Source organism: Patella vulgata, chromosome 3 (genome assembly GCF_932274485.2).
Source record: "Patella vulgata chromosome 3, xgPatVulg1.2, whole genome shotgun sequence".
In the NCBI taxonomy this organism is placed as follows: domain Eukaryota; kingdom Metazoa; phylum Mollusca; class Gastropoda; family Patellidae; genus Patella; species Patella vulgata.
The window spans coordinates 44078288-44100867 of record NC_065881.2 but is presented as its reverse complement, the minus strand read 5'-3'; the positions used below and the strand labels follow the sequence as shown (position 1 = coordinate 44100867).

Genomic DNA, 22580 nt, shown 5'->3' with positions numbered 1-22580 from the left:
TGGGAACACACGGAAGACACATCAGTACCGATACAGTGGGCCGACGTCTCACCAGAGAGAACATCCATTGCCATAGACCTTACCGAAGACCGATCCTCACCCCTCGCCATCGACGTGAACGTCTACAGTTTGCCCAACAACACCAGAACTGGCGACACAGGCAGTGGAGAACTGTTCTGTTCACATATGAGAGTCGGTATTGCAGATGGCAGGACCAGAATATAGCGTCGACGTGGCCAGCAGCGTTATTCTGACCAATGTGTCATGGAATGAGACTCATGGGGACGTCCAAACATAATGGTTTGGGGTGGAGTAGGCCTGAACCAGAGAGTGGATCCTGAGGTGTTCCAAAATATTGGTCCAGGGAGAAGAGGCGGCATCACAGCTGTGCGCTACATCGATCAAGCTCTCAGACCCCACGTCGTACCACATTTCGCACGTCATCGAAACAACGTTTTCCAGCATGACAATGCCCGTGCCAACACACCAGAGACACTCGGGACTTTCTACAACATAACGGTGTCAACGTTATGCACTGGCCAGCCCTTAGTCCGGGCTTAAACCCGATTGAACATCTTTGGAGTGCAATTCAGAGGAGACTCAATAACGTCGTACCGAGACCAAACAGCCGATGGATTGCACCAGGTTTTTCTTGGTGCCAATGGCGTTCATCAATCGTCTGGTCCACTCCATGTACAGAAGCTGCGCTGTCGTTATTGACACTCGTGGTGGACACACCAAATACTGATGTATAGACTGTGTACAGACTCTAAACCTTCTCGTAATGTCTTGGAATTGTGATGAATTAATCACTAATGTACAGTCAACATACTGTTCACAAAAAATTGCTTTGATCCATTTAGTAAGTCGTTTTCTAGAATGATTTGATTAAAGTGCCTCTCTGATTTTGAAATCGTACTGACGTTTTTTTTTTTTTGCTGTTTAGTGTATACAATCCTAAGCTTTTATAATTAATCAGTAATGGATAGCAGATTTGTTATATAGTATATCACAAAAACCGATTTGGTATTTATACTGTTAAGTCTTGAGTCTAACATAATACTAACATCAATTTAATATCTATTAATATAGACCATAGTTCATTTTAACCTGTACAGTCAAGTGTTGTCAGTGGTGCAGGACGGGGGTGGGGGCTGCCGGGGTTCCATGTATACTTTGGCGGGCACGTAAAAGATCCCTTGACAGAATTCAATTACTGTCCGGGCAAAATCTCTATCGACCCAGTTTAAGTAGAATGTTAAACCCCATTTGACTCATTCATGCATTCATTCATTCATGCAAAACATGAAACTATTTATATTAATACCATTTTTGTCATTTAATTTCAGACGTTCTTTCTGGATATAATAAATATTTATGCTATTCATGTTATATTATAAAGACCGAAAACCCACACCGTTAGGAACAAAACAGTAAAGTGTAATATTCAATGCAATTAATTTTGTAAATAGATTTAAGATCACAAACGCAGTTAGCAGCACAATATTTACCCCTTAAAAACAAATTTCTTTTTACTTTGCCTTTTATATCATATATTGCGATTATATTGCGATATATTTCCATTAGTGCCGCTTGCTCGATACTGCCATGTTATTTTTATTACACATTGTTAACATCACAGAATGACTTTTTTTTAAAAAAAAATTGGAAATTTGTACTTCTTATTAACAAAACTTACAAACGCGCAACTCTCTGTTATAGCTGTTAATTTGATTAGCGTGGTTTTGCTGCTGAATGTTTTAAGTCAATACAATTTCCGGTTGTTTACCAAAGGCAATAATTCTTTTGTTATATTGTGTGATTGCACTTTCCCTTATATCCACTCCAATTTCCAATTTTGTTTAATTGGATGCTTACTCCTACCCTTCGGCATCTTGTGAATAACGAACAGAAGGTCAAATACGGTAAAAGTATATGTTTTCGCTTGTCTGTTCAGTTCTTTCATTAATTCAGTAACCTAGTCCACGTCAAATGAATTATTACAAAGCAAAACATCCTAAAGCTACTGAGATAGACAAGAGAGTTTGAAATTCGATGTAAGAGTAGGTCATAGTGCCGATGTCCAGGCAAAGTATATCTCAATGAATATCTTTTGAACCTGCCTCTATCGATTAAGTATATATTTTTTTTTATCGAGACATGTGGCTAGTTTTCAAGTCACATAAGCGCTGAACGTAAAATATTGAGAATTTTTGGGCAAACTTGCTGAATGCCTGTTAAAGGCCCCCTTCAATTTTAGAGGTAATTATCACCCCTGACCCGAAAACCACCCTTAAAAATGCTGGTTGTATTCATATATTCGTTGCTTTCCAATGCTATGTTAAAGCTTGCTGGGATTGTTCGACTGGCCATTAGAATCAATACATAGTTATGTATACATATTACAAGTTCGGAGTTTTAAGATTTTTTATAATAAGAAACACATTGAAATTATTCCGTCAGTTTTTGGGAGAAACCCTGTCCCTTTCACGGAAATCTTACAAACCCTACATAGGTTACACTTTTTTTATCGCAAAATGTTATAACCTTTTGTCATTCCCTGGCAAGCTATTGCGCGACAACTCTTTGTTTAAGAAGGTAATGAGTATTATTGGTGTTTGTTGTGTCCACAATAATAAATTATCTCACAGTTTTATCGAAAAAATATTGTTTTTCTCATATACAGGCCACCAGTCAGTGTATGTTTTAAAATTATTACTATACATCTACCATCTCATAATATACCTACCAGCAACTTCAATATCTCGCTCTTTTCCATGAAACAATTTTGTTGGGTATACCAGTCCAATGTCGGTGTTTTCTGTATCCAGTCGTAGATTAAAACCAATGCCAGCATTAATAGTTTGTGAAAGAAGAGAGCCAAATTGTCTCATAGCTCTTCGAAGAAATGCTCCATTTGTGTAGAACACTCTTTGAAATTGACGCAGAATGTCATTATGAGCCCATATTTCTGGCATTTTGTTTTTGTTCTCAATAAAGGCCTGTAAAAAAATTAAAGAAATTGTAATATGTAGAACTTATTGAACATTCTGTTACCAAAATTACACGTATTTATCAAGTTCTATTCTGAAAATTAAATTCTCTTATCTCCAACTTTTTAAAGGAGGGGTTATTCATTACAGATATTATTAACTGGATTTCTTCATTGGACTTTTGCTAGTTACCAACAGTGTCTCCGAACCGACGATAATGGCACTGTAATACATTAAAGGCGAATTATCACCTTTACCAAGAAAACTAATTAAATCAATTTCATTTTCAGAATAATCGCAGACCCATCAGACCTACTTATGGCAGGAGTTTCATTTTTAAAATTAAATTAAAATATCTCAATATTGTATTGAGAGATGTTATATCAATCATTTTAATCGTGAAGGAGCAGTCAATGGAATGTTGCCTCTTTAAATATGTTATTGCACAATGCAGACACTCATATGCTAGTAGGTCCATTAAAATGCATTACTATAAAGTAAATTGCAGTCGTTCCTGTAATAACATGATATTATTCGATCCACGAAATGGTTAATGTGGCAAACACAACTGAATATATGTATAAATCAATGAATATTCTTCTATTTCAGAAACCAGACACTGTCTTCATCTGCTGTAAAAATATTGGCCCTAATTTCTGGTAATCTGCGCTTGGGGAAAAGATTTAGACTGTCTACCGTTGTTATTAAATGCAACGTCTTGTTCTCATTAAATCAAGTACGATAAGAGCATAACTTAATACATAAAGAAACGAGTGGTGTGGGTCCTAATCTCTCTTTTGTCACGAACAAGTCTCAGTGTTTGTTTTTAAGCCTCGTTTTATCGATTGACGGTTTTTTTTAATCTAAAATTTGAATAATTTATTGATTTATACATCTATTTTACATCATACCCTGGAGAGATTTTGTTTTCATATCCCCATAAAAACACTTTCTTCAGTAGTAATCATTACTAATGCTAGCTTCCCTCTGTCGTGCGATGCGTTACGATAAGATTGTCCCTATTGAGTCCACGATCTGGTACATGAAGATACGTTCGGGTAAATTTCAATACGATCAACACGATTTCCACAACTGACCTCAATATATTATAAGACCTGATAGGATCACCACGATTACTCCACGATTTCAATCGTAGCGCGAATCGTAATAGTAGAAACCTAGCATAAAATAACAACTGCTACAAAAAAATCGAATATAATCGGAATAGTGTGCAAAGCAATTTTATTGATATCTGGCAGGTAGAAGTTATTTCTTTGAGCCAGTAAAAGAAAAAAAATATCACAATCTCTTTGATCAGCTCTGAAACACCCTACGTTTTTTTTTCAATCTTGATCTTTACATAATAACGAAAGTGTTTATTAAATATCTACCATTGCTCCAAATGTGTGATCAGCATGGTTGTGGGTGTATATAATAGCTTTCACTGGCTTGGTTGTTATCTTTCTAAAGGCTTTCATTACTTCCTGGCCTGCCGTTACACTTTCTGTGACGTCAACGATGACGATACCATCTTTACCAATGATCATGAGAGAATTAGCGAGGGCGTAACCTATTGCGCAATATATCTTTGGTGTTACCTGCAAATAAAAGATAAAAGAAATTAATATTTTTTTTTTCATTTCAATAATTTGGTTGCTAATACCTATTAATACCTACAAAACACCTATTACCTATCTCTATAAAAGTGTCGATTTTATTATAGTCTTTTTATGTGTTCATGTGTTGCTTAGTTTAAAAATGTACCAATTTTCTTTTCAATGGTTAACCTGTGGTCCTGTCCTTTCAACCTAAATGTGCGTTTGAAAGAAACGCTAAGAACTTGTTCTCGGGAAATCTATACTTTCTGCAATTACTCAAGTATTTTTAGCACAAAAGTGAAATATTGTGGTGGAAAAATACTGAAATCTTGTGGTCCCACCCGTCCCCCCTCCTTTCTCTCTCTCTCTCTCTCTCGCTCATGAATTGCGGTGCATAAAGCCAGGGACGTCTGATGTGATATGTGTTTGGGTCAGACAGGATCATGTGACTAAATGTTCTGTGTGACCTGTAACACGACAAAAAACTACCCATAAGGCTACACAAAATAAATGTCTTGTTTCTCGGGCAACTGACAGCTGAAACTGTAGGGGGGGGGGGGCGGTTTATTTTTTTTTTACCTCATTTCTGGCTAGAGGATGGTGCAAAATAAAATTTGGCTATTGTTGAAAATTGTTGGGGCGGGAGGGCGGCCTTGTATTTTTTTTTTTTTAATGAGAAAGTCATTACTTGTCTACAGTTTTGCTTTCAGTTATATATTATACATACTTAGAACATAAGCCCAAAAATCAAGTCTACTCAAACACTGAACACTGATCAGTAAGTAAAATAATTTTCCATATTTAATTCACGTAATGTAGCTTACTAATGGTAATGGTGACAACCATAATTGAAATTGGTTTAAAATAAAATTCCGTACGACTATTAATAGCCGTCCATAATAACGACAATATTTTAAAGGGTACGCCTCTGTCAGCATGTGTATCAAAAATAATCATCACGGTAAACGACACTTAGATCTAAATCTAGTATCGCTGGTTTATAATGATTGACCTAATTCCAACCAATGCATGTAACGTGTCATCGGGATTCGGGGAAATGACCGTTTCTCAGGATATTCGGTGTGTTTCTCAGGATATTCGGTGTTCTATCTGGGGTTTATATCGAATGACTATTTAAATTTAACTAACAACTGGTCAGTAAAACCATCAAATGTGTAATCCAATTATTATTTTCCGGATTATCAAAACTACCGTTAAATGTGCCCAGATTCTGACTAAGGTATGGTGACTATCATCGTATCGTATTCGTAGCCACAAGTTATAATAATTAACCTGTTCTACGATTCATTGTTTTATAAGTAGGATTTTTTCAAACATGGACCGACTGAAGCCGGCAATAATGAGCCGATTAAGATCGAATGATTGAAATACAATGCATTGTTGTCAATGACTTTCGGTGTTTAACACGAATCAAATTCTAGTTCACAAGGGGAGGTAATTAAAATCACGTGATACAAAAATGGAGGTTCTTTCGATATCAATAAAAAAGACTCGTAAATGAGCGTTTACATCTGAATCAGTTTAATACATTTGAATGGATATTCACGTATGGGGCATGTAGATACATGCGGCATATTCTTTTTATGACTTGCTTATCGATGTTCGGGCGGGCGTTACATATTTTTTATTTTTCATCAAGACTAATAAATAGGCCGCACGCGCAACCAATTTTGCGTGCGGGCGGTGCCCGAGAAACAACTTATTTTATTTGTGTCGCCTAAGTAATTAAGACGTGGAAAATCAAATCGAGCAATGATGCTTGTCCTAGTTGATGACACTTTTATATCTCGAATAAATTATTTATGTCTGCTTTCCATGTAATATATTCAAATCAATAGATGACTTGAGTGACGGAAAATTAGTCTTAATATGACAAGTCACACACAATGTGACAAACAAAGGGTAGAATAAAAGACATTAATTTCTAATTAAAAACACAAGACAGACCATATTTCCATAATGTTAATAACTAGTTTGCTGTAATAGAGATGTGGAGGGGGCGAGTAAGACTGATAACTTATATACGTATTTAAATAATACGTTTACTGTAATAGAGAAATGGAGGATGTACAAGTGAGTAAGACTGAGAAGGTGAGAATTAAGACCGAATACATTTTGTCCTATCTCAATATTCTCAATAATTTGTTTTTAGCCGAAATGTATAGGATGAATTAGACTGAAATTGGGGGGGGGGGGGTAAGATTGGATTGTTTGCCGTAATGGGGAAATGGAGGGTGTGAGTGTGAGTACGACTGAGAGCATATTTTCGTATTTCAATAATTCATTTGCCTAATTATAGGAAAATGAATGGGCTGAATTGGACCGAGAAGGGGCACTGGTAGGGTTGATTTGCTTGCTTTAATCTGAAGGGTGGGTAAAAATTCAATCAATGTTGTTGATTCACTGTGTTTTGCCTGTGGTAATCCATGACGACAGAGTGTATGGAAAGCTATTTAAAAATCTAGAACTATATTACAATGGAATTGTGTCAACATTTATCTCCAAATAAGTTAATTTGCCTTTCACACGAATGGCTTCATCTAAAGCTCGAAAGTTATACACCAGGTAGATTTTGCTAAATACGTCTACTTTTCTGATACAAATGTATTGCCTTGTATGAAATGGCCGACACAGTAAAATGTATTATATTTGTACTACCAAATAAGAAAAACAAGCATTCTAATTTAGCAACGCGGATGTACTATATGTGGAGCCACGGTGGCTCAGTGAGCAAGACGTTGGCTTGCTAATCTGGCGGTTCCGTGTTCGATCCCTGCGTTGTTCCGGCGTGGTTCCTCGTTGTCAATGGTGCAGGATACACTTTCTGGCAAGGGACAACGTATAATACGAAAAAACCGAGGTCCCGTGTACACATTGGCGTGCACATAAAAGATCCCTTGATAGTTGGAATTCAGGGCAAAATTTCCCTCATAGCACACTATATGGCGTATGCCAGTGTTCATTAGCCCAGTCGGAGCAGAACAGTAGGACGTTAATTTCTGTACTATATGTGCCATAGTTTGTGTGAGATTGTAACCATGATTGGTAAAGGTATTTACCTGAGAAATTTTGATATTATATTTTGGCTTTATTTAGACCATTCTTGGGCGATGCTTGACATTAGTAGATGATTGGAATGGGAGATTGTAACCGCGAAATTTTGAGGGACTGTACTTTAAAAAAAAAAAGTATACGGCCTAGGTATCAAGAAGTTTTCTCTGGAAACACTCCTGGTTATTGACTGAATAACTACACTTGAAAGTAATATATAAAAAACTCGGTGCTGTATATATAGTGCTCATCAATTTTAAAAGTCAAAATGTGAACAGAAAGTATAACTTGAAATTTACGGTAGATTTAGTTTAATAAAGCTCCATTAACCCAGATAGAGACTGAAGGAGTATTAGATGACGCGCATGGGCAACAAACAGGGATCATTCGAGTTTCAGATATCTTATTTTACCTTTCTAGTGAAGATATACAGCTCAAATTTAGTAGTCTTAAAGAATTTTTGGTGTAGATTACAGGTGAGTGGTAGAGTTCGCATGCTACTTGGCCATGAAATCCGAAAATAAAATTGGTGTAATTGTATTTTTTTCTGGAATTTGTAGTGCTCCAGGAGCTTCAAAGTAATAGTATAGACCAATAGACCAAACTTTTGGCCTATCCAGAGATTGCAGGTAGTACTACATAAAAAAACGTATGAAAACGCACCAGTTGTCAATAGACTCCCAGAAAACTGGCCCCGTATGGTTTCAGACACAAATTTTCGAAAATTGCCTCGTGTTTCTGAGAAGAAAGAACCCGGTAGATGAGCACCTAAATATCTGAAACTTGGTGTAAATATAGTTTGTACCAATGTCTCCAACATGTGTCAAAGCCATCCTTGTCTCATGCCATCTCCATATTTTTTCGATATTTTTTTCAAAATCTGTGTTTGCGTCATTCCATGTCAATTATCACCCAATGAGTTAAACCATACCTCCTTCGAATTTGCTGAAATTTGGTTTATATGCTTATTGGGGATAAAAGAGCAGATATCCCAACTTCTAGCTCGGTCCGACTAACGGCTCCTGAGATATCGGTCAAAATGGGCGTGACCGCCATTATTCAAATGACCATAACCCAGTAACCAATAGGTCAAACTTTCTGGAATAAGTATTATTATTATACAATGTATATTTTTTATTTAAAAATGTAATATTCTATTTATGAATAAAGATTGAATTGTTCATCATTCTGAAGACAATATTTTTGCTTATAGAAGGATTAGACGGATATCCAGTATATGGATTATATACTCTTCAAAAAAGTAGGGGATATTTAGATGCAAATACCTATGCAGGTTGTCATAATTTTGATAAATAGTCATGGACACTTGACATGCTTTGAGAGTATGTTCATAGATGAATAACTTATCGCCCCAACAGAACCACTGAGCTGCACATGCGACACGCAATAGCGACATACACGTGGGAGGGGTTCATTGTCAAATTTGACACTTCAAGGAAGGGTTGATGAAAACTGCCGCGTGCTGGTTTATCCTATCGATTCTTGCATAAGATTTACTGTTTAACGTATCTTTGCTTTAGTGTGTTACGTTTAATTTGTAATGAGACGTTTTCAACATGACGTGCTATTGGCATGCTTCAAATGGGTTCTACACAGCGAGCAGTAGCCAACATGATTAATGTGTCACAGTCTGTGATCAGCAGACTGTGGAACCGGTACCAACAAACACACAATGCTGATGATAGACCTCGTTCAGGTCGTCCTAGAGCCACTACACAAGCCCAAGATCGATAAATTCGTACACAGGTCCTGCGAAATCGAGGACAAACGGCCAATCAGCTTTCTGTAAACTTGTACCAAGTTACAGGAATTCGAGTTACACCCCAAACGATTAAAAATCGGCTACATGCAGCCCATTTGCATGCGCGACGACCGCGTGTTGTGCCTCCATTAACTCGCCAGCACATGGCAAACAGGCGTCAATGGTGTGTGCAGCGTAGAAAAATGGGGTAATCGTCGATGGGCGCGTGTAATGTTCTCAGATGAGTTCAGATTTACTCTGGATTTCACCGATAGGCGTGCTCGCGTTTGGAGGCGTCTAAATGAGCGTCATGCTAACGTTAACGCCAGACAGCATGACCGATTCGGGCGTGGGTCTGTTGTGGTGTGGGGAGGAATCACCGTGCCTGGCTGAGCGGACTTCCATATTGTTCAAGGAAGGGTCACTGGCCGTGACCACATCTGGGCACCGATAGTGCTGACCTTTGCTCAACGTGCAGGTCGACGTTTCATCTTTCAAAAGCCCATGCCCACCGCGCTCGTGTCCTGAATGACTACCTCCAGAGTCACCATGTTGCCCATATGACTTGACCAACCATGAGTCCTGACCTTTCCCCTATAGAGCATGTCTGGGACATGACTGGCAGAACGGACTTGCATATTGTTCAAGAAAGGGTCACTGGTGTGTACTACCGTGACCACATCCTGGCACCGATAGTTCTGCCCTTTGGTCAACGTGCAGGTCGACGTTTCATCTTTCAAAAGCCCATGCCCACCGCGCTCGTGTCCTGAATCACTACCTCCAGAGTCACCATGTTGTCCATATGACTTGACCAACCATGAGTCCTGACCTTTCCCCTATAGAGCATGTCTGGGACATGACTGGCAGAACGGACTTGCATATTGTTCAAGAAAGGGTCACTGGTGTGTACTACCGTGACCACATCCTGGCACCGATAGTTCTGCCCTTTGGTCAACGTGCAGGTCGACGTTTCATCTTTCAAGATGATAAAGCCCGTGCCCACCGCACTACCTCCAGCGTCACCATATTGTCCATATGACTTGACCAGCCGTGAGTCCTGACCTTTCCCCTATAGAGTATCATGTCTGGGACATGATCGGGAGACGTGTTCGTCGACGTCAACGTCAACCGACAACACTGCAAGAATTGGCCGTGGCACTGCAAGAGGAGTGAGTCTGATTGACCCAAATCCTGATTGGAGCATGTCACGACGAACTGCTGGATGTGTGAGAATTAGTGGAGATTACTCATTATTAAGACAAAAATATAAAACCTCCATTTTCACTTTTGACAGTGTATCTCTTTGTGAGTGAAATGGGGCCGTCAGATATGCCCCCCCCCCCCATATCAACTGTTTATGTTCATGTGTAGGCAATTGGCCTGTTATTAACATACACTGGTTACCTCTAATAAAAACAGCAGTGCATTTCCACAGTTTTGTATTGTTTCTGAATATCCCCTACTATTTTTGAAGAGTATATAATGAAAATAGCTTTCTTTAGCCTAACAGTAACTGTAATTGGTCGCTTTCTTGCAACTAATTCAATTTACTGTATACGGCAATTTATATTATTTGTATAGGAATATAAGGTGCTAATTGATGTAATATAAAAGGACAATAACGTAATAGTGATTTGTACGCATTAGGCAAATAAGATATTTATTGCAGCATATACTTATTAATTCTAAAATAGAAGGATATATCATTATATTATCTCGACCGCCGCAAATAATCACCCCAATTGTCTCAATTTTGAATACAATTGGATTTGGAAATTCCTTATACCATATTCAAATCTCGTCAAATATATATTTTTTTTTTGATGGCGAACCAACGATGACCATCAAAGCTTCGATACTGTTATTAATAGTGTGAATTGATGAATTTCTGTGAATATTTAGGACATTTCATTCACAGTCTCGTATAACAATACTTCGTCTTTAGTTGAAAATCGACTGTGTGTCAATCGTACATGATTTGACGGAGCCTTAGGCTTTTGTCTAAAAGCGTCGCTCATAAACACAAAAAGAACATGATCAGTTGCGCCAAGGGGCCAATTACTGGTCCTAAAATGATATTGCGTGTGCTATTTGCGATTTTTTTATATTTAAATCACAGAGTTTGCTGGAGAAAAACATAAAATATAGCTTATCTGATGCTTTTTAATCGTTAAATAGTTGGATTTTACTCGTACAGTTGATATCTATGATTTTTTGCAGTTGCTATGGAAACCAGGAGAAATAACTATTATAGCAAGTTTTGAAAATCACCCAAGAAACTATTTCATAATGCCGATAAAATTAACTTTCCAGCCATACCAAATAACCTTTGTTCTACCATAGGTAGGGATATCGGAAACAATATGGGCTTAAACCGCTAGTCTAGTTGTCATTTCATGTACTCGTTGATAATAGAGCAGGAGCCCAGGGGGTCAACCTAGCTGAAAATTGTACCAATGTTCACCTATATGGTATTAATGCATGCATATCTGGTATAATCAAAATGTAAGCCTGCGATACTGGGTATTAATTCTTGAGCTAGATTTGCTCAAAAGTGTACCACATAAAAATGGTACAGCAGTGTACCTTACATCTTCAAGTATTACAAAAACACAGACAGACATGTCTAGTGGTGGGGTACCCCCGACAGAGTTATGTAATTGCCAGACCACAGCTAGGGTAGATTAGCTGAAATCTGTACCACTTAAAACTGCTTGGAAGTTGTTCAGCACCACCACAGGAACCAAAAATGATCACTGCCAGACAGTTTATGCGGTGGGTTACCCGACAGACACGACGAAAATACCACGCCCCCTCCCAACTAGGCTAGATTAGCTGAAGTCCGTACCACATAAAAGTGCTTGGAAGTTGTTCAGCACCACCACAGGGATCATGAATTACCACTGCCAGACAGATATTGCGGTGGGGTACCCCTGATAGAAACGCCCAAAATGCCCCGCCCCGCAACTACGCTAGATTAGTTGAAATATGTACCACTTATAACTGCTTTGGTGTTGTTCAGCACCACCAAAAGAATCATGAAAGATCACTGCCAAACAGATTGTACGGTGGGTTACCCCTAACAGACACGCCCAAAATGACACGCCTCGCAATTAGGCTAGAGTAGCTGAAGTGTGTACCACTTAAAACTGCTTGGAAATTGTTCAGCACCCCAGGGATCACACTGCCCATTGCTATAGAGTTTGTTTGGTGGGGTTCTCCCAAGAGATAAGACAGCCAAGCGCCCCTCCCAAAAATTTGAATTTATCACCTGGGTCAGACTTATTGAGAATTCTGGGTATTACATATTTTCATGAGTATGTAATATCTATTAAAAATTAAGTAATCGTATGAAGAATAATAAGTAGTGGTTCAAGCAGTGGTGACCACTGACATACGAACCATAAAGTCCGGTTGCCAAACCCCATTTTAAGCCTTGACATGGAACTATAGTCCACCTAATGTTTATTGGTGGATTATATATCTTCTATATGTGTAGATTCAGAATTACAAGGAGTAGGGTCGCCTGTCCAACCTCGTGGGTTTCTTCGGGTCCTCCGGTTTCCTCCCACTGCTAAAGACCCCTACGCGCAAGCGAATTATAGAAATAAAATTAAACCATATGTTAGTCCCGAAATGACCTAGTTTGTGTCGAGTGGGTGTTAAACCCCACTTCTCTCTCTAGATTCAGAATTGGGGAAATTTTATATATTCAAGATGGCCGACATGAGGCGGTTTCTGGTTATTTAGTGGGGTAAAATACGTGACAGCTGCTCTCGGACCTCGGTTTGAATATGTTTCTAGAAGAATTCGACCCGCTGAATCCAATGAGCTAGGGTATTCCTCCTGAAAGTGATGGCTAATTCCGCTAGAGGGAAACTCATAAAGTTCACTAAAAGATTTGCAATATATTGAAATGTAGGTTTTGAGTGAATTATATGTCTTTAATATGTGTAGATTCAGAATCTGGGTAATGCCACCCTGGCACCCTTCGGAAAATTTAAATATTCAAGATGGCCGACATGAGACATTTTCTGGTTATTTACTTTAATTTAGTGGGATAAAAGTCGGGACAGATTCTCTAGGACCTCGGTATGAAGTTGGTTTCTATCGTGATTTGACTCGCTGAATCAATGAATCTTTTACGTGCACGCCAATATGTACACGGGACCTCTGTTTTTCGTCCCATCCGAACGACAAGATAGCTGTCCTTGTCAGGCCCTCCGTCCTGCATCACTGACAAGGGGAAACCACGCCGGAAACTTTGTTATGGAAAACCATTTACCAAATTCAATCACATACTTCAAAGTATACATTCAGATAAACAGGATTTCCATAATTCGCTACAAGAATTAACGAAATTCCATGAAACACAAACATGGAGGAAGCTGATAACCCTCCCCCTCCCCTCCCCGGTTTCACCGTTTCGCGACTAAAAATAATCGAAAGGGTGGATGGAGTCTAATCAAAATATGGACAAAGACTAGTAATTATTTCCCCTTATTTCATGATGGACGAATGTAGTGCGAGTTATAAATAGACAATTTTTCCCTTAATTTTTTTCTCCCCTCTTCCTGCATTTTTGGGTTGACTTTTTGGTCTAGAATTGGAGAAAAGGGATCAAATTTGCAATTTCATAGCAGTTTTGGGTAATACTGATGATATTACAGCGGAGGGATAGGGGGTGTAAAGTGTCTTTCTGCAGAGCAATCATTGTGTCGGAAGTGAGATTTTCACCCCTGTCAACTTCAAATCTGTGTAGTGAAAAATCTAAATGGTCAACCCCCTACAAAATTATGATGAGGAGATTGCCAAATGTTGTCCCCATTGTGCCTATAAAGATTGGAACCAACAGAATGTTGAGCAAAAAGCTACAGCCTGTGATGTTACAGTCATTTAACATTGAAGTCAATGGGCAAATAATTGCTAGTCTGAGTCCTGATGATATAATGAAGCATGGCCGACTCGGGATGTTGATAATTTTTCAACGGCTTGTTTCCTGAAGTTTTGAATGGAAAGTGTTAGAAATGGTAAGAATACTGCTTTTTTATTGCCCAGCAGTAAGTTTTTTGACTATTTGGTATCAAAATAGCCATGATTGGGGGTATCCGTTGGTTGAGTGTGAATTTTGGGTTGTAAATGTGTAACATTTTGTTCACAATGATATCAAAACATGGTTAGGTCTAAATATTAAGGCCAACTCAACTGCAGATTTGGTCTAAAGTCACGAGATGTAAACAAGACTGACCCTAACCCTAACCCAAGACCCAGTCCTTACCCTAACCCTAACCCACAATCTTGTCAAAAAGCATGTAGCCTAGGCCTAAGCCAAGACCTAGTCCTGACCCTAGCCCAAACCCACAATTGTGTCAAAAAATCATGTGCCCTAACCCTATTTACATGTTGTGACCTTGAACCAAGTCTGCAGCTGGCCTTAACATTTAGACCTAACATGTTTTTGACATCATACAATGAAATGTTAACATGTACACTCCAAAATTCACACCTGTGTGACTTTTGATCAAACATGCAGTTGGCCTTAATATTTAGACCGAACCTCAAAACATGGCATCTACCTTTGAGATTGGCTTAGACTTATGTGACACTCATGGTGTACTTTTTTACTGACTGTTAACTGGTTTCTTTTTGGAGGGCCAGTGACGGGCTGTTCGCTAGAAATAAAGAGGTTTATTTCTATTTCCAGTTGAAACCATATTTTTTTCTTATTTTCTCACTGTTTTTTATTGCATATTTATCCCCAGCCTCCTATCATTTCAGGTGCCCGGGTTATGTTTCATAGAGTGGAATGATTGACCTCAACACAAGTATTAAAAAAAAAAGAAGCAAAACAGGTGAGATAAATGTGCATTTCATACACTTTAAGAAGTACATCCAACCTGATCCCCACTTCTGCTCACTAATAGTAATGGGCTGGAAATTTGGTACTGCACAGGCCTGTCTTCTCCCCTTGACATTTAACTGAATGACAGAATTCCACATTTTGACCATTTTCTGGATGTCAATGACCATTTCCCTGGATAGTATTCGCCCCAGAATTCTCATTCTCATCCAAATTTAACATTTCAGGTCTACATCTCAAAACCTGATCTCTTCCTGGACTGGCTTTAGGAGAACGATGATGCATATCAATTTCATCCCTGATCTCTATGACACCTGTGGTGGAAGTGGAGGGCAAATCGTAATCAGTTTGGGTTCCAGCCCCGAGGACCTTTGTAAACTTTGCTTTTTGGTGATGACTTAATTTCCGAGCTTGAAAAGGACGCTTGTGTGTTTATCATGGCCTCTCATATTGGAAGATAACATTAATGGCTTGTGTGTTGATCGACGGTTGTGCATATCTCTTGGTCAGGAAAGTTGTAGGCACCATCGCCATTGTAAATCATTTGACAGGCCCGAGTGAACGGGGCGACCTATGATTGGTCAGCAATGTATCAGATTCCATACCGGGGGGTGGGGATGAAAAAACTGTTGTAGTGTTACATAATCAGATTATTTCAACTTACTTATCCTGTGGAAATACAGCTATATAGGAGATATTTTGAAATTCATAGGCACTGCATGTTTCAACATTTTAGATTTGACCACAATTTGGCACTTGAAACTATGTTAACAGAGAAAAACTGTGTGGTTTTCGATGAAAGTGTTAAAAGTCTAATATTGCATCATGATTACTGTTTTAAAGTATTTTCGTGTTTGATTTATATTGAATTCATCTCATCTTTTTGAAGAATGCATTTATGTTCAAAAATAAAAATGTTCTGTGGAATTCAAAATTGATGTGCTTTTAAATTATCAGATTCCAAACTGGGGGGTGGGGATGAAAAAGCTGTTGTAGTGTTACATAATCAGATTATTTCAACTTACTTATCCCTTAATTTTTTTCTCCCCTCTTCCTGCATTTTTGGGTTGACTTTTTGGTCTAGAATTGGAGAAAAGGGATCAAATTTGCAATTTCATAGCAGTTTTGGGTAATACTGATGATATTACAGCGGAGGGATCGGGGGTGTAAAGTGTCTTTCTGCAGAGCAATCATTGTGTCGGAAGTGAGATTTTCACCCCTGTCAACTTCAAATCTGTGTAGTGAAAAATCTAAATGGTCAACCCCCTACAAAATTATGATGAGGAGATTGCCAAATGTTGTCCCCATTGTGCCTATAAAGATTGGAACCAACAGAATGTTGAGCAAAAAGCTACAGCCTGTGATGTTACAGTCATTTAACATTGAAGTCAATGGGCAAATAATTGCTAGTCTGAGTCCATATAGTACTTGTATTTACAGCTCAGCTAGAATTGTTGAACATGCTTCTCTTATTTCATCTGCGGTGTCTGCATTTCGATTCCCTTTAGAACAGGTGATTTAAGGTTAATAGGGAGAAATTGGGTTTACTACCACTTAAAGGAGCTAAATCGTTAATATTTGAGACCTAGAAACTGACACAAATGGGTCGCAACGCATATAATAATGTAATATGAATGTACATAAACTGATTTACATCAATCGTTTCTGTTTTTACTCTTATTTCAAACCAGTTATGTTCGGCGAAATACGCCAGAAGCCTCAATCGAATGGCAATCTTTAGCGTCTGGTTATTCCAGTCTACACCGATAGTATTTATTGCGCATACTTTCTAGATAAGAATATGTCGTCACCGTTTGACATGACTTGTGGAATATGTCTAGCCTCGTTCTTCGAGTTCCTTGTTACAAATGGCGCTGAAACACATTATGATACACGATTCGTGTACCAATGGTAAATGTTTATTTTGTCTTAAATTTTGGATATCAGAAGCCCATCTTTTCCCGATAAGACCACAACACCAATGTTGATATAAATTGACATATAATTCGTGTTTTCACGACGTTGTTTAAAAACTGTGGTTTAAAAACTGAAACGATAACATTAGTTTTTTCAATTTCGTTTAAATATACTAACCGACGTGGGTGACTAGGTTTCTATCCATGTGTTGGCCGCTAAAGTTCCGCAAGATTTTCCAGCGTAGATGAGGACGGGAGGTCTGCAACTCGCAAGAAAAAGCAAAGTCCCGTGTAGGTTCAAATTGGCGAACCGGAAATGAAATGGGGTTTAACATCCTACAGTTCTGTTCCGACTGGGCTAATGAAGACGGGCATACGTCATACAGTGTGCTATGAGGGATATTTTGCCCGGGTAGCGGCACTATGGCCTATTCTTATATCGAATTCCAACTGCCATGGGTTCTTTTACGTGCATGCCACGTCGAAAAATCCCGATGAACTTTCTCGGTCAATGCAGGGATCGAACATGCGATCTGCAGACTAGCGAGCCAGCGTCTTACCCACATTTAGCCACCGTGGCGGAACAAGAACCCTTGGCAAACTGTCCGTTCGCACAGAAATTGGGACGTTAAACTCCATTTCATTAATTTACCTTTATTTCCCAGGATTTAACGCTGACATGATCGATGGGAGACAACTGGATTTTTCTAGTAAACCCTATCCTGGTTGGCTATTTAACTGGACATTTCTCTATCAAGCAATTTCACTTGCTGAAAGTTGTTCCCCCTTTTGTTTGCAAGAGATTCGTCAATGACGTTCAGAGATTTTGAACGTGAAAATTTAATTTGACATTCATGGCGTCATTGTGACGCCAGAATCTTCATTTTTTTAATATTAGTTCCAACCTTAAAATGATTAGCACTTAAAACCGTATAGACTGTAAAATTTCATGCTTTTAAAAACTGAACAATTTCAACACATATTCACTGGACTACCGAGGGGATCAGAAAAACACGAGCACACTCTTTAAAGTGGAACATTTAAAAAAAAATGTTGTATAAATATCTTTCAAATTTCACATGTCGTACAATATGGATTTTTGACATCTGCACTTCAAATTGTGATTCCATCGCTCAAATAATGTTAACATAGTTAGGGTGTCCCACACAACAAAAATTTTCTCTGTTAAAAGTTGTACACGCCACAGCGAATGTGCACGCTTCAGTGACTAGTCCAGAACTGATTTCTGGCTAGTCACGCAGTGCGAAAATACTGGGCGGTTAGTCAAGATGCTAGTGTAGCGAACTGAATCTCTGGATAGAGCGGATTACTGTGGTAGAGTGGGCCCGGCTCTATCCGTTAGTTCCGTGAAGGGTTCGCTACTGTAGAGGTGTGGGAGTAGCCAACCAAGCAGCTGGCCCAGAAAGACTTAACACCAGATGAATCAGCAACTATCTTTATTGTACTCTAAGTGATACAAAGGCGAACTCCGTTTCACGCTTGTCCATCACGGTATCCCCAGTCTTCTCATTCCGTTCTACTCCACTATACCTTGGGTTATCCCATAGGGTTTTCGCGAGTTTAAATCATCTGCCCTGGCCTTGATTGTAGCTAAAGTCTACGAACCAAACAAAAAACAGTTTACAAACCAGTCGTTTCGCCTTCGTTTTTTAAGGGTAGATAACCATATTTACTGAATGATTTATGTAAATAATGTATATATTTCTAATTCATGTATATTTAATTGTATTATCAAAATCAGTAGTATGTTTCGTAATTTAAATTTGTATATCATCTATATGTTTGACTTTTGTTATTATTATTACTATTCGTTCTTTGGCTGAAATGTCTCATGTTTATAATTATTGAACTTATGCTTGGCAATTTGATTCCAAATATAATTTTAACACAGAGATCATTGCTACGATAAATGCGTAATAAAGGTTTCAACAATCGGAAGTGACGAACGCAAAAGGAAAACACGAGTTATCCCTCTATATAACTGACTGAAGTGACTCCTTCGAAGACCAAAAGTTCACTAACGACTTCAGCGGGTCGTGCCAAGCCAGTGCCAATGTCCACCATCTGAGGGTCGTAATCTGATAAGGATGCTTTGATCGATTTCATGCATTGAACGTGTTAAATGACATTTTCCTGAATAATGTCAATTGTGTAACATTCCTCCCATGCTCGAAGAAAAAGTTATAAAAATAACTTTTTAAAGCCTTTACAAACTTACATAAAATATAAACAGACAATAAAAAATAAGACACTTGTTAAATGTCCTATTATGAACAAATTTAATGTCTGTAAAAATAAATCTGGAGGAGAAAATACAAATTTAAAAAATATATACACAAAAGTTTGTTTGATTTCTTTTTTTTCATTTTTTTTCATACCGCAATGTCAACACAATTGGTCACACACGCAAGTTATTGAAATCACATATAATACAAGTTCTTTTAATGGTCACACACGCGAGTTATTGAAATAACACAAGTTCTTCTAATGATCAACCCGTTTAAATACGTCTTCTTCTTTTAATTGTAGGGCGGGGTAAAAGGTATTTCTTCCTTCAGATTTTCCGTCCCTTTCTTTCATTTCCTTCTCTTCTTTAAGATTGGCAGCTTTTATTTTTGTCGGGTAGTCTTTCCCCTTTCCTAAACGTCTGGCCAAACAGGTTTTTTTTATGACACGTGCTATGAAAAATGTTATAACTGCCACTAGTACCCGAGTTTTATCATCTTATTGTAACATGGGGTGAACTCAATTCATAGTTAATCAAATTAGCAAGTGGGACAGACCTTAGATAACAATCAGTAAACTTCGCATAAGTCGGATCTAAAGCTGCGTTCACATTGCGTGCGCATTCAATGCGAATTCCGGAGACCGGCCTCCGAAATTCGGATTGGTTTTTCCCGGATTAAAAGCGGTGCGTCGGCCTCCGGAATTCGGATTGGTTTTTCCCGGATTAAAAGCGGTTCGTCACATTACAGTTTATTCGGATTGAATTCAGAACGAAAAGCGCCACACTGAATGCGCAGTGAAGGTCATTCATATCCAAGATGGATGCGCCAGACATTCGTATTGGTGATCTTATGTTGCTTATGTTTAATTTCCTGGGTCAAGCAAGGCTACATCAGCGACGCCGGGTCTTAGATCTTCGACGCCTTGCCATGCAGCGCCGGACACACCGGGTTAAACTTCCTACTGTTCTGGTCCGACTGGGCTTATAAAGACGGCCATAGACCATTTTTTCCAGGACAGCTATCAAGGAATTTTTTACGTCCACGTCAATGTATACACGGCAATTCTGACTTTCGTCCCATCCCAACGACTAGACAACTGTCCTTCGCAGGCCCACGGCAACACTGGCATCGGGAAACCACCCCGGAAAATCCCGACTAGGGAGGCAGCTTCTTAATCGTGGCTCCCATTTCATAATTCAAATCCTTTCAGCACTAAACATACATAATGTAAAGCAATACATTTTGTTATCATTTCTACTCAGCTATATGCAATACCTGCTAGAGACTAGACTCCACTAGACTCGAGGGGATCGCGTGGCTAAGTGGGTAAGACGCTGGCTCGCTAGCGTTCGATCCCTGCATTGGACGAGAAAGTTCATCCAGATTTTCCGGCGTGGTTTCGCCTTGTCAGTGATGCAGGACGGAGGGCCTGACAAGGACAGCTATCTAGTCGTTCGGATGGGACGAAAAACCGAGCTCCCGTGTACACATTGGCGTGCACGTAAAAGATCCCGTGGCAGTTGGAATTCGATATAAGAGTAGGCCGTAGCGCCGCTGCCCGGGCAAAATTTCGCTCATAGCACACTGTATGGCGTATGCCCGTCTTCATTAGCCCAGTTCGGAGCAGAACAGTAGGACGTTAAACCCCATTTCATTTCATTTCCACTAGACTCGAAACGACTAAAGCTTACCCTGCATGCCCTGTCCCCAAGGTCTAGACCGTGAATGGTCAGCTGTGATCTGAACAAGCGCTAGAGGCTAATGTTAATATCTGATTGACTTTAAATTTATGCACAGTATTTAAGGTCATGGACGAAGAAGCCAATTGATTTTGAACGATTTACGATAATTACTGCCAGATTTATGGCCCATGATATTAAATGTTAGTATAGGGCAGAACTCGTAATCAGAATTTAGTGTGTTGTAAATGTTTGCATTACTGACAAAAGGAAAAGTATGCCATAGCCCTTGTTGATTGAGGGCGTAAGTTTCATTGCATGACAACCTATCTCTTAGCTGGTTATGTTACTGCAGTGACGAAGGGCTACAGCTATGTAGGCTACGCTCCAACTGATTTCTGTTTGTAATATTAATTTTTATTTATTTGCAGTATATTGGCCCGGGCCGTAATCCCTGTCGCCTTTGGGTGAAATATCTTCTTCGGAATTATTGGCACGAAATTTATCATGGCGAAATTTGGGGAGAAATCGATTGGCGATATGTCCTTCGAATGTCAAGGATTCGTTCGCGATAATTTGCAATTTGTTGAGACCAGCCATTGAAAAACAAGATACAAGACTCCGGAGGCCAGTGCCTCACCACGAGCGACTGGCTGTAAATTCTATTATTGCGTTGCGTCAAATAGGCTGATTTGAGTCAAAATGATAGAGGAAAGTATTTTGGGGCTTTGTGCATGGAATATCTAACCGCGTTTTAGACCATCGGTACGAAACTGGCTTAGTCAAATTCTGAACATACTGCAGATCCGACTTACGCGAACATGCCAATATCGAAAGGAACTGAGATCGTAGGGAGATAAACCTATATTTCAAGTTTCGTTGAAATCGGATAGAAATTGTGACCTGTTGTGTCCACAAACAAATTGTGGACGGACAGACGGACGGACGGACGGACACAGGGGCGACGACATAATACGTCTACATGTCCACATGAAAATGTGGGCGTATAAAAACAATTTCAGAGTTTCTAGGAAATGATTGAGAAATTTGAGTAACTACATCATGATATTTCAGCGTTAATAATAAACTGCTGATTTCCTCAGTTAATTTGTTAAACGTCAGGATTAACCGTGGCCATGGTTAGGATTTAGAAAAAAATACTCAGCTTTTAATATAATGCTTTGATCGTCTAGTGGCTGACTTCAAACGTTGCTCTGGTCAGACGGCACCAATTGATATGTTACAGTAGTGGGCCTTTATGTCAGGTTCTTGACGACAACACTAATGTATTTTAACTTTAAACGTTACTTTTATTATTCTTTAAATATATCAAGTACGAAACTTCTTTTAGCTAAAGACTCCATAATTAGCTTGTGTTGAGGGAGCCATGGTCCTAGCTTGGCTTGGTACAGGGTGCCAACTCCCGACTAAGTTACATGGCTGCTGTCAGG

The 22580-nt window shown here is 39.0% G+C and overlaps 1 protein-coding gene across 1 annotated transcript in view; it reads right to left on the bottom strand.

Annotated features, from left to right (window-relative positions):
* LOC126814389 (linear primary-alkylsulfatase) overlaps positions 1-22580 on the bottom strand; it is a 36237-nt gene that overhangs the window by 7303 nt on the left and 6354 nt on the right. The window contains exons 2-3 of the mRNA XM_050539487.2: positions 4385-4591; positions 2750-3002 (exon numbers count right to left, since the gene is read on the bottom strand). Of these exons, the coding sequence (XP_050395444.1) occupies positions 2750-3002; positions 4385-4540 (409 nt within the window). The 5' untranslated portion in view covers positions 4541-4591. The remainder of the gene's footprint in view (positions 1-2749; positions 3003-4384; positions 4592-22580) is intronic.